This window comes from Bos taurus, chromosome 5, assembly GCF_002263795.3.
Source record: "Bos taurus isolate L1 Dominette 01449 registration number 42190680 breed Hereford chromosome 5, ARS-UCD2.0, whole genome shotgun sequence".
Classification (NCBI taxonomy): domain Eukaryota; kingdom Metazoa; phylum Chordata; class Mammalia; order Artiodactyla; family Bovidae; genus Bos; species Bos taurus.
Genome location: NC_037332.1, coordinates 9,464,711 through 9,477,885, shown reverse-complemented (window position 1 = coordinate 9,477,885; position 13,175 = coordinate 9,464,711). Strand labels below are relative to the sequence as shown.

The window sequence follows — 13,175 nt, the reverse complement described above, 5'->3', positions numbered from 1 at the left end:
TGGGGCGGGCAAAGGCCCCGAGCGCATGCGCACTGGCCGAAGGGCACCTCCCTGCCCGGATCTCGCGAAGTTACGTTAGATTGGCCGCCGGTGACGGGTGGCCGGGCCGGGGGCGGGAGGGCTTCTGAGGTAGGAAGGGAGGTCCGTTCGGCCGGGCGCGCCGCCCCAGTGCTCTGTGGGATACTGGAAGTCTCGAGCGTCTCCTCCTGGTTCCCAGCCCTCCTCTGGCCGCACTCATAGAAACAGTCACACACCCCGTGCCTCCCCTCTCTTCCCTCTCCGCCTCCCCCTTCCCCCCCTCGCGATAAGAAGACCCGGCGGCAGGAGAGGGGATGAAGATGGCGGACGCGAAGCAGAAGCGGAACGAGCAGCTGAAGCGCTGGATCGGCTCCGAGACGGACCTCGAGCCTCCTGTGGTGAAGCGCCAGAAGACCAAGGTGAAGTTCGATGATGGCGCCGTCTTCCTGGCTGCTTGCTCCAGCGGCGACACGGACGAGGTTCTCAAGCTGCTGCACCGCGGCGCCGACATCAATTACGCCAATGTGGACGGACTCACTGCCCTGCACCAGGTCTGTGCGCCCCGCCGCCGCTCTCCCGACCCTGCGAGTCCTCGTCGGCCTCCCGCTCGGGCCTCTCCTCCGCTCCTGGTCTCCAGAGGCTGGGGGCGGCGGGAGACTCCCTGCCGCGGGGTGAGGGGGCGGCTTCCCGCGAAGGAGGGAGGGAAAGAGCTGGTGGAGGGAGGGCTCTAGGCTTGAGGCCCCCTTCAGACCGGTTGGTGGTGGAGTAAGGGAACGGGCGATTTCCGGGGCCGAGGGGAAACGGGCCTGTGGTCAGGTTGGGGCCCCAGGGCCATTTGTGGACGTGGGTCTGGGATTTGGGGTCGAGATGGGGAGGGGTGTAGTGGGGTTGTGCCTGCGTCCCCGACGTCGGTGATCGACCAGGGGGACGGAGGATGCTGAAAATAACGACGAACAAGAGGCCCTAGGGACACTTGGGTGGAAGGACGTCTTTGGCTTGTTAGGTGGGCTTTGGATTTGTTGTAGTTTTTAGGACTTGATCACAAATGGTGATGATAATAATAGTAATCAAGTGCCCTAAGCCGAGTGCCCTGATCGGACGGTTTCCTGTTTTCTCCGTTATTACTCTTGGTCACTGGGGAGGGGGAAACGGTGTGATTAGCTGATCTGCACCGGCTGAAAGGGAGAGTATGAAAGTGGGTAGTGTAAGGAAGCGTTCTAGAAGGGTTGTCCACCGCGGGACCTGAACGTACGGAAGAGAGTCTTACTCCGAGTCGAGTCTGCCGCAGTGTCAGAGATCCTTTGGCCCCAGTTCCTGGAGTGTGTGTTGGGGTTAGAAAGAGAAGAATAAATAACGAGGCAGTCTTTTCAAAGCCGGTTTCCAAGCTCAGGTTTTTCTTTGGAAGGGGGGGTGGGTGGGAAAAAAGAAAGCTGGTCACAAACTTTTCTCAAAATGGATGCTTTGTGCATGTTAAAGTTTTATAGTAGTCTGATTGGGATCTCTCAATGTTAGCCAAATAAGGAGAAACTATTGGCAATCCAGAGATAATGTTGCTTTGCCTTTAACAGGCCAAAAGCAACACAACCACGTAGAGTTCTGCATAAAAAGCAATTTTTCAGTGAGGGTAATAGGTGTCAAAACATAAACTCTTTACATTTTCTTAGTGGGCAGCTTGGAATGACTGGAAAACAACTTTACAGCAATAGCTTCCCCTTACAATGAAAAAGACTTGTAAACTAAGTCAAAGTTGCCTTGCTGATAGGTGGAAAGATCGTAGCTTTATTTCGATGAATACTGTAACAAAAACGTGTTTGGGAGGGTGAAACTTACGCGTTGATATTTCATGCATAATACTTTGCTGCCTTTTTAAAAGAGGTGTGTGGTGGCATTTTTCCTTTTACTGCTTCCTGTTTAGTGAATGATGACCGTTTTAAGTTTTATTTACTTGAATTCTCATATCAAACTTGGCTTATAGCCTTTGTTTACAAGTTGCCTGGATGAACTATAATGACTGACAAATTGCAGGACAAATCTGGAATTTAGCATGTGGCACCCAGTAAAAATACAGCATGGTCTTTAGCTGTCTTCCATTAATTTAGCGTCTAATGTAAAACAAACTTTTTGTTTGACTGCTTTATTTTAAGCTATAGCATAACTCTAGATTCTAAAAACATGATGTTGAAATGAAAGAAAGTTTTGGTATTAGAAATGATAATTATATAAGATGAATCTTTTCGAATTTCTTTCAAGTGTAATTTACATGGTTTAGTATGAAATTAATTCAGAAAGACAGATTAATAACTGTTTTATTAAAATTGTTCTATAGAAATGTAAAGTTACGACAGATGTTGAAGAACACAGTTATATTGCCTTGGAGGAAGGGGAGAAACTTTAATACTTACATTACTATTGATTTTAGGTAGAGAAAATATATCTAGCAGGATTCTTAGAATTTTTTTATTTTCTCCTCTAAATTTGGACGTGCTGCATTATCGGACTTATCAGTGTCTTCCTGATTAACTGAATTCAGTGGTTAGTTTGGCATTATATAGGTGTTGTCTTTATTAGATGTTTTGTTTTAGCTGACAAAGGCTTAAGCAGAAGTTTCCAAGTTTACGCATAACTATTTGCATAATATCTTTTTGTAATGTATGTATTTACCCATTCCTTAACTCAGTGAAGCCAAAGTCTTAAAATATCAAGCATTAAAATTTTTATTATGTTTTCTACACCTTCATTTCTCTTTTATTAACTCTTGTACTTTTTGCCTTTCTGACAGAGAACAAGGAGTTCGCTTTGGGCAAATTCAGAACAACAGATAGTGAAAGGTGATAAATAAAACTTTTAAAAAATAATCACAGGACAATTTTAACTTTACAAATCGCTTGAATATTGATTGCTTTAAATACTTAAATTGTAAAAGCTAAAATTGACCCATTGGTTTGTTAAATAGCCCTTGAATACTTTTTTTTTTTTTTAATTTAACCTCTTGAAAGCACATAGAACAGCCAGAATGGTTTTTTACTAGATTGATTATTGGTTAGTCTTTTGGACTGTTCATTTACATTTTTTATTTTTATCAATTGTCTTAAATTTCACTGCTAGAAGAAAAGTTTTAGGAACTTTACAGCCCACAAATACACTTCTTAATTTAATATTTTACTTCCATCTTACTGTGACTACCATATATTCAAAAATTTCTTTAATTGGTTGAGTGTTCTTTCTCATTAGAAGTTACAAAAGATAATCAGTTTTCATCTTTTTAGGGGGGTATAAAAATAGGTCATTTATTAAAGCAGAAAAGACAGTGTTTTCTACAAATTTCCTACCTTGGTCTCTGGAATAGCTCCCTTTTCCCTAACCCCTTCAGTAGCTAGAACACAGTATTTAAGTTACAATATAAACTTCTGATTTTTTTAGAACTGAGGTCTACAGTAGATTTTCATTTTTACTAGTGGGCAATACTCAGCTTTGATTTAAGACCTACCTGGTAGAGTTTTATACCATATGATCTGTATCTCTATGTCAGTATGCTTTATAAAGGTTTTAGGAGAGTAATAATAGTTTTCCGTAGAATGCTTTATTGCTGAATCTTATTGATACTGGTGTGTATAAAATATAACACTGAGATTTCTTCTAACAGTTTGAGTTTAGCCTTTTGATTTCTGCTTCCTCTGTATCTGTGACTTCCAAGTCAGTTTCCAGTTCAAACACTGCTCCAGTCCTTCATTTCCATTTTTCGACTGATGACACAGTGTTAAGTAAAGTATTATTCAGTATATTGTGATTTTATATTTTAAAATATATCTTCAAGGAGAGATACAGTAAATAGAGGTCCACCCCCTTTGCCATAGAATAGCAACTACTTATTTACGTCAATATCAGGAATTTCTTTATATTCAACCTGAAATGAAATTTTTTCTTTCTTCACCAAGCCTATTCTCATTGATGCCTCTGTTGATGATAATCATGTCATTAATCTCTAGATTAAGCTTTAAACATTTTAATCATCCACTTATCCCCTTGCCTACATATATCCAGTCAGTATTCATAACTTCCTTTGCATCAATTCTTGCCACTCTTATTATCAGTCTAGGCCATACCTTTATTATCTTTGTGTTACAGTAACAGCCTCCTTGCTTCCCCTGCCTCTTCTCGAGGTCGATCCAGTCCAGCATTCATGCTGCTGCCACTTTAATCTTTTCACAGCACCATTTCAATCGGGCCACTCCTCTCAATTCAGATTTAAAGTGTTTCATTATTTACTTATACCCCATGCATCTCCACTGTGTTACAGCTTTTACTTTTTTCTTTACTTCTGTATCTGTGGTCTTGCCTTTTCCACCTCTTTGCCAGTCAAAATCCTGGTCATTCTTTAGGTTCGACCGAGTTGCCATCCAGAAATGCTCTTTCTGTCCTTTGAGTTTGTATAATACTGTTTCACTGGAGAGACTCTCCTTTGGGATACTCATTTTACCTTATGTCTTGCTTTTTTGCTGCTATTAAAGTGTTTCTTACTGAGTAATGTGTGTTTTAAATTTTGTCTTCTCTGGGGGCAACTGTAAGGACCCAATCTTCCGCAGTTTTCTATTTCCACATCCTGGCACATAGTAGGTGCTCACTAAAGAATGATTAATTTTATCTTTTACCTCATATCATAGATAGGAAGTTTTATAGTTATTTGTGTGTCGTAAGATAAATCATTAAAACTCTCACACCCAGATACTTAGAATATAATTCTAGCACATGGTTAAACTTGTCAGTCTTCTCAACAGATACTTTTAATATCTTGAGATTTAAACTTTCTAAAATATTAACCTTCTTCCTATTAGAAAAATACCCTAAACCAATTTACCTGTTAAGAGATAGAAAAATACTCACTTTAGTTATCAATTAATTTGCTACGTTCTTTATAAAGATCTGAACTAGGTCCTATGGCAGAATACTAAAGAGTAGAATTAAATCCATGTTCTATGCTATTATAATTTTAAAGAGTCTCTTGTTAGAAAATAGTGTGGTTGTTATATATGAGAAATCTCTTAGAAAATAGTGTGGTTGTTATATATGAGAAATCTCTTTAAAACTGAATGTAGAGTTTATAATTGTTTACTTACTATTTTTTTGGTGGGGGGATATTAAGATCTTGGAAGACTATTGGATCCCTTATAAACAATATTAAAATCTGTGTTTAAAAAAGTACAGTATACTTTTTCTACATAACTTAAGTTGCTTATTGCTCTTCAGACCTTTTATTGAAAACATCCTAACCATAAAAAATAAAACCTAAACAAAACTAACCCTGAACTGGCCCCTCACTTCCTGCAAATAAATGGAAAACCCTAGCCATATATGGGGTACGCTGGTAGATCACCGGTGCCCACAGTGCCGCTGCTGTAATGCCTTCTCTGAAGCTGATGCCTTTGCACTTCCTGGCAACAGTTTTGTGGTCTGACTTTGCAGTGTCATAACCAAGACCATCTTTCATGTGCTTTCAGCTACATTGCAAGCTGTGACTGAGCATTTTCTAGTGTAGCTAGGTAGAAACGTTAGATGGAATAGAGGAAAAGTTTTTTTGATTATCTATTTCTTACCACATCTTACAGTGCTGTTCACATAGGAGATGTACTTTAAAAACTGTCTAGTTAGATAATTTTAAAAAATAGAAACCCTTAGGAACCTTTGGAAGGAGGTAAGATATAGAACATTGTTTTGTTACTTCTGTAACATGTTACTTCTTGACATTTCCCAGAGTCGCTATTTTCTTTACCTTCCTGCCTGCCGAAAATTGTAGTTTTCACTCCACTTTTCTTTTGAAAGTTTGGGGGGGTGAGGGCGTCCGGGGTGCTCCATAATCATGTTGGTAAATGCAGTATTGGCATATATCTTCTTGAAAAGTTTAAGATCTCCATCAGTCATTTTGAGTTTCTAAGTTGCAGTTGACTGTGTAGTGCTGCATTATCTCAGTGTTGCATTGAGAAGGGGGATTGGCTGGTGAACATTTGTTGAGGATTTGTTACTTGTGAAATACTATGATAGTTTTATAACCAATGTCTCGCTTAATTCTCACAAGTCCTTTTCTCTTGCTCAAGGTTACCAAGATAATAAATGGCAGAGCTTGGTTCTGACACCGGTATATAAGAGCCCAATCTTATTTAACACTGTGCTGTGACTGCTTAGTGGCTAAGTCGTGTCCGACTCTGTGCAGCCCCACGGACGGTAGCCCGCCACACTTCTCTGCCTGTAGGATTTCCCAGACAATAGTCCTGGGGTGGGTCGCCATTTCCTTCTCCAGGGGATCTTCCCAGCCCAGGAATAGAACCCTGGTGTCCTGCTTGGCAAGTGGGTTCTTTATCACTGAGCCATCAGGGAAGCATTAACACTATGCTACATGGCCTTTAAGTCTGAAGAAGTAAGTATTCTTAAATCTTTCAGTCATTATGGTTGATGATTAGTAATTGGAGTTTTCTATGGTAATTAGCAGAGAATCAAATGAAACACGTATACATAGATATAATTTTTCTTCATTTACTTTTATTTTAGCTAGTCAAAATTTTTAAGAGCTTTCTGTGGTAATTGAAATGCAGTAATACTATATCTAAATCAATCTCAAAATCTATCCTAAATTTTAGGAACTGCCAAGACTGTTTTTCACTGACCATTATGTGCATACTATTTGATGCGTGCTTTGGGAGGGTACAAAGGAGGTTACAACAGCAACAGATCTCTTTTTAAAGAACAGAGTTCACTTAGTCTTTAAACATCTCAGTTTTTCTTTATCCTAATAGCAATTTATACTAATGCTCTAGGCATTTTTATATACTCATTTATAGTAAATGTTTCATACCTACATATACAACTTTTTCAATGAAAAGATATAAACTCTTTATCAATGATAATTAAAGAAGGAAAGCAAGCAAGCAAGCACCGGCTTGTCACCACCATTTAGCTTAATCTTCTGAAATTTTCTGTACATTGATTATTGGTATTTAAAATTAGGACTTAAGACTTTACATGAAATGCTAGTAAAGTTACCTGAATTAACTTCTGAATTAGTAAAACTTTTAAATATTCATCATGTTTGATTTTAATCAGTAGGAATATCCAAGTCATAAGAATATTCTGTTCCTGAAATGATTTTGCAAAATTTAGCGAAATTATATTTCAGATCTTTCCTTGGAAAAGGCAATAGAATTTTCTTTTTTCTCGTTGATAATGAGTGAGAGCACCATTTGAAACATGATTTACTTGTTGCCTATAAAGTCATTGGTTCCCAGAATTTTACATTTCATGGACCAGTAAAATGGTTTTTGTTTTTTATTTTTATTTTATGACAGAGGAGAACCTAATCTTTCTGTTGTTGTGTCAGGGCATTAAAAACAAACAGCTTTGTCACCTGCTGTCATCATTTCATAAAAGAAATACTTTAACAAAATAAGGATGAGTATCCAAATGAAGGACAGTAGGGACTCATATATCAATCTGTTAGATTATTGGTATACCGAGAACACATGTACTTGATACTCATTCATGAAGTAAGAGTAATTGAAGGTGAGCAGATTTCACAACTATTCCTGCCGTTCTCCGTTTGGTAGATATGGGAGAGAGTACAGGCGGTGGCAGGCAGTGTCACAGGAGGCAAGTGCCTTGTTCCTGATCACCTGATAAGGAGCAAAAAAAGAATTTATCTGAAGAGATTCAGGAGATGGGTGAAAGCTTTCTGTAGGAAGCACTGGTTTCATATTTATATTTACATAAGTCTCTGCGTGTGTCATCGGTCTCTGGAATGTATTTCCCAGCTTATTTATATTAAGGCACAGCTCAAAGCATTGACCACTGGGGTGCACAATAATTCTTTTCCCTTACTGTTTAAACCCTAAGTTTGGCACTTGCACACTACCTGCTATTGTTAGTGTACCTTGTCTCCAGACAGAATAGTGAATTCCTTCAATTGGGAACTTTGATTCATTTTTCTGTAAATCCCCTTTGGTGTCTGCATTTTATTTTAGCAGGTGCACAGTTATTGTTGATTTTTAACAAAATGAACACAGTAGACTAATCTTGTGAAGACCATAGTTGATAGAGAACAAAATGATGACAATTTGTGTGAGTAAATATAATAGCTAGCAAACATTAAAAATTTTCTAATGAAAAAGTGTGTGAAAGTCACTCAGTCATGTCCGACTCTTTGTGACCCCATGGACTCAAGACTATACAGTCCATGGAATTCTCCAGGCTAGAATACCGGAGTGGGTAGCCTTTCCCTTCTCTAGGGAATTTTCCCAACTCAGGGATCGAACTCAGGTCTCTCGCATTGCAGGCAGATTCTTTACCAGCTGAGCCACAAGGGAAGCTCAAGAATCCTAAAGTGGGTAGCTTATCCCTTCTGCAGCCCATCTTCCCAACCCAGGGATTGAACCGGGGTCTCCTGTGTTGCAGGCGGATTCTTTATACTGATGATTTACTTTATAATTACAGTATGAAGGTAACCATTATTACAATCAGAACTTAGCAGAATCTTAGATTTTTTCTTGCAACCAATGTGTTTCTGATTACCAATAAGTAGAATTTTGATCAGTTTATGTAACATACTTAAAAAAATGAATTTCTTTAAACAACTCATTCAGGGTTGGTTTAGAAATGGAACCCCTAGCATACTGTTATTAGAAGCTAATTCGTATTTCCTAATGATTTTATTCACACTTCTCCCCTAAACAACACTTTCACTTTGCATCCCTGTATGTCAGTACTTTTCTGACCTTCTTAGTATTTTGGTTGTTTATCTTTTCATTGTTGGGCTGGCTAACCATAAAAAGACAAAGTTGAGCTCTGTATTACTGCCCTAAGTTTGTTTCCTTGACTTGAATGCTCTTTCATGGGTGGAGACATTCCACATTGTCATGTGTTATATAGGCATTTTTCAAATTACATTCAGTAGAAACCGTGGAAAGAAATGAAGGCATTCCTCAGCTGTCACCTATTGGGTAATCTATTTAAATGCATTATGTGCATTGTGGGAGATGTTCCACAGGGAGAGAGCTTCACTGACATAAAGTGTTACTTTGACTTGATTATTAACTCATATGAGCTGAAAATACATGTTTAACATGTTGCCTAACAAAAGAAAATGATAAGGTTGTAGAAAGTTTATATCATTTTCTTGAATACTTGAATAGTGCAAAGGAGAAATTTTGTGAATTGATACCTTTCTAGAAGTTAACCATATGGGAGAGTATAGTTTCCTGGAATAACTGTTAAAACAAATACACACATCGGTTACCTTTACTTTGTAGTAAACAGAAGTACATACATTCTATTAGCCTTCAGAATTATTTTATATATGGTTCTAAACTTAATCTAGTATTTCTGCTTTTTGCTTGGAACATTTCTGGAAATTTTATATTGGAGCTTCAACCCCAGAAGCTTCTTTTGAATATCCTGTGTGGTGGTTACTTTTTGATGGAGAGTTTGTGAATTTTGAAAATGATAGACATTGGAGACATGTCTGGTGAATAAAGTAGATCTGAGTAATCATGGTTACTAAATACTGTCAGTAATTGAATGGTATTTTCTAAAAAGGTTATTCTTAATTGGAACATTGTCATAAAGAGTCCATCTTGGATTTTAGTCAACTCTTAATTGCATTGCTTGAACTTTAGTATGCTTCAGAATTTCTTTATGATAAACTTTGTGTACTGTTTGTTTCTGTTCTAAATTTTGCATGAAACAAGTCAGTAGCTTGTATAGCTTGTGAATTGACCATGGTCTTTTTTTTTAATGAATGTATTTTCCACAAAAGATTTTGACGCTGCTGTTGCTAAATCATGACTCTGTATTTCATTATTGATTTTTCTCAAAGATACGTTTGTTTGTACCATTTTTCTTAAAAGATTAGAACAGTTCAACAATTCAGAATATGTTCAACAGTTTATATCCTTTCTAATTGTGTGAAATGATCTGCATAAAAATTTTGTCTCATATTCAAGTTTTTTCCCTTTCAGAATGTCTATTGCTATTTAACTCTTTCAGCCATCTTTTTTTCTTTAAACACTAAAATGTCTTTAAATTTCTGATTTTTCTCAATGTGGTTGAGAAAAGCATTCTCATGAAAATGTCTCAAGTAACTGCCTTCTACTCTTCCTTTTTGTCTTCACCATCTCTTTTTTGTTTTTAAACATGGCTTTCTTTCAGGTTTGTTGTTTTATATGTATTCTATCTGAAACAAAAATTGAAGAATAATAATTATTTAAATAATTAAAGACTCATAAAAGAATATAAAAAAAGAACAGTGCTATTAAAATTCTCAGGCATGGAGCTTAGCTAGCCCCTATTGAAAACTTCAGTAGACTCCCTTTATGCATCTCTATCCAATATATAATTTTATAAAAATAAGATTATATTTAATTTTCTGATTTATAACCTGCTAATAAATTATACATTTTTAGAAATAATTCTGGGATAATGAATATTAGGTCCACTGTGTGAATACACATGCACATTCCTAAAGTTGATTTTCCTAGTTGTCTGATGATGAATAGTATACTTTCAATTTCTCGTGATAATGGTAGATATTATACTATGTATATCTTACTCATGAAATTATATTGTTCAGATTGTGTCTTCGAGATTTTACTTGGAATTTATATGTTTTGCCCAAGGTAGCATGCTGTTCTAATGCTTGTTTATTCAGAAGACATTTTTAGTAAAATCTCTAGTATATGCAGGCTTCCTAGGTGCCACAGTGGTAAAGAATCTACCTGCCAATGCAGGAGATGTGGATTTACTTCCTGGGTCAGGAAGATCCCTCTGAGTCGGAAATGGCAACCCCCTGTAGTATTCTTGTTTGGGAAATCCCATGGAAGAGGTGCCTGGCTAGCTACAGTCCTTGGGGTGGTAAAGAGTTGGCTGTGACTTAGCGATTGAGCACTGACACACTCTAGTATATTTAACACAGAAGACTAACCCTGAAAGTACTCTGGCTGACACGCATATTGCTCTCATAACGGGATGATGTCCTCTTCCTTCTCTGAGGTACGTATAGGAAAACCTATTTTATTACTCTGTGTGTTTATAAAGTTTGTAAGTGTTTGAAATATTACACAGTATTTGTATTTACTGATAAATGATGCTGTTATTCATGTAGTGATTAACTCACTCATAAACACATAAATCATTATTTATCATATCCAGGGACAGGGGAGCCTGGTGGGCTGCCGTCTGTGGGGTCACATAGAGCTGGACACGACTGAAGTGACTTAGCAGCAGCAGCAGCATAAAATCCCTCTCTGCATGTAGTATATAATCAAGAGGAGGTGCCAAAAAATGTAGAATAGAGATCTAGGGTGAAATGAATTTTTTTACCGGGAGGACTTAACTTAGAATATCAGGAAAGATGTCCCTGAGAAAGCTATTGTAAGTTACAAGCAACTTAACAGGTGACTTGAATCTTTCTTGATCCTGTTCCATCCTCGTTTTCTGAATGCTCCTATTTGGTTTCCTTTTCTGGTCTCTGTCTTTCTTCTTAAATTTTATGTACTTATTTATTTATTTTTGTCTGTGCTGGGTCTTCATGGCTGCCGGTGGACTTTGTCTAGTTGCAGGGGCGACTCTTCGTTGAGGTGCATGGGCCTCTTATTGCGGTGACTCTTCTTGCGGAGCACAGGCTCTGGACACGCTGGCTTCAGTAGTTGTGGCAGCTCATGGGCTTACTTGCCCCGCAGCATGTGGAGTCTTTGATCAAGAATTGAACCCATGTCGCCAGCACTGGCAGACGGCTTCTTAACCATTGGACCACCAGTGAACCACGTTTTTTTCTTTCTTGAAGAAGAATGTTCTAAAGTTCTCTTGCATTGTTTTGTTGTTTAGTCGCTAAGTCGTGTCCAACTCTTTGAAACCCCATGGACTGTAGCCCTATAGACTCCTGTGTTCATGGGATTTTCCAGGCAAGAATACCGGAGTGGGTTGCCATTTCCTTCTCCAGGGGATCTTCCTGACCCAGGGGTCGACTCCCCATCTCCTGCATTGGCAGGCGTACCATTGAACCACCTGGGAAACCCCAAAGTTCTCTGTGTGTCTCTATTTTTTCTTTTCTATATCATTCATTCGTATAGTTTCAGCTGTTCTGTTTATGTGCTCTGTTTTCCTTTTTATATAATATGCATCTAATTTTTTACATCATCTGTCTTCCATTTACTAAACTACATCTCAGGGTCTTGTGTTTTCTCCTTCCACTTCCAACATACAGTCAATATCTCTTATGCACACCTGAAAAAAAATACTTCTAAACTCATCCTATCTTTTTATATATTCAGTTAACATAATTAAAGGCCTATTCTGTGTCTCACACTATTAAGAACTGGGAGGATATACTTTAAACAAAAGAGATACCAACACTGCCCTCACAGAGTTTAGCATAAAGTGAAATTGCTTAGCCATCAGGAACATGCAAATCAAAACCATGATGAGATACCACTTCACACCTAATAGAATTACTATAATAAAGACAACAGATAATAACAAGTATGACCGGAGTACGGAGAAATTACATTCCTCCTACACTGCTGGTGGTAATGTAAAATGGTGCAGCCATTTTCAACTACTTGCAGAACAGTGTAGTTCTGCAAGTAGTCTAGCAACAGAATAGTTGCCATATAACCTAGCAGTTCTCCTAAGTATATAATCAAAAGAGAATTGAACACAAAATGTGTATGTTAATGTTTATGGCAGTGTTAACATAATAGCCAAAAAGTGGAACCAACACAAAATGTCTATCAGCTGATAAATAGATAAATAAAATGTGGTTGTTTTGTTATTGAAATCAGTGGAATGTTATTTGTCAATAAAAAGAAACTAAGTACTGATACTTGCTACAACATAGATAAATTTTAAAAACATTGAACTATGTAAAGGCACCACTCAGGAAAGACCACATATTGTAGGTTTCCACTATATGAAATGTTCAGTATAGGTGAATACATAGAGACAGATGGTAGATAAGTGTTTGCCAAAGGCTGAAGGTGTTGAGGGGAAATGGGGAAATGTATGTCCTTTTCCCATATATCTGCTAATAGATATAGCATTTCTTTTTAAGGTGATAAAAATGTTCTAAAATTAATTGTGGTGATGGTTGCATAACTCTGAATATACCAAAACCTTTCAGT

The 13,175-nt window shown here is 37.9% G+C and overlaps 1 protein-coding gene across 6 annotated transcripts in view; it reads left to right on the top strand.

Annotated features, from left to right (window-relative positions):
* Nucleotides 1–215: 215 nt before the first annotated feature.
* Nucleotides 216–13,175, top strand: part of PPP1R12A (protein phosphatase 1 regulatory subunit 12A) — a 168,364-nt gene continuing 155,404 nt past the window's right edge. For all 6 annotated transcript variants that reach the window (XR_009494419.1, XM_024991984.2, XM_024991985.2 and 3 more), the window contains exon 1: nt 216–569. Coding sequence is in view for 5 of the 6 variants with exons in the window: in XM_024991984.2 (XP_024847752.1) it covers nt 333–569 (237 nt within the window). In the remaining variant the exon portion in view is untranslated. The remainder of the gene's footprint in view (nt 570–13,175) is intronic.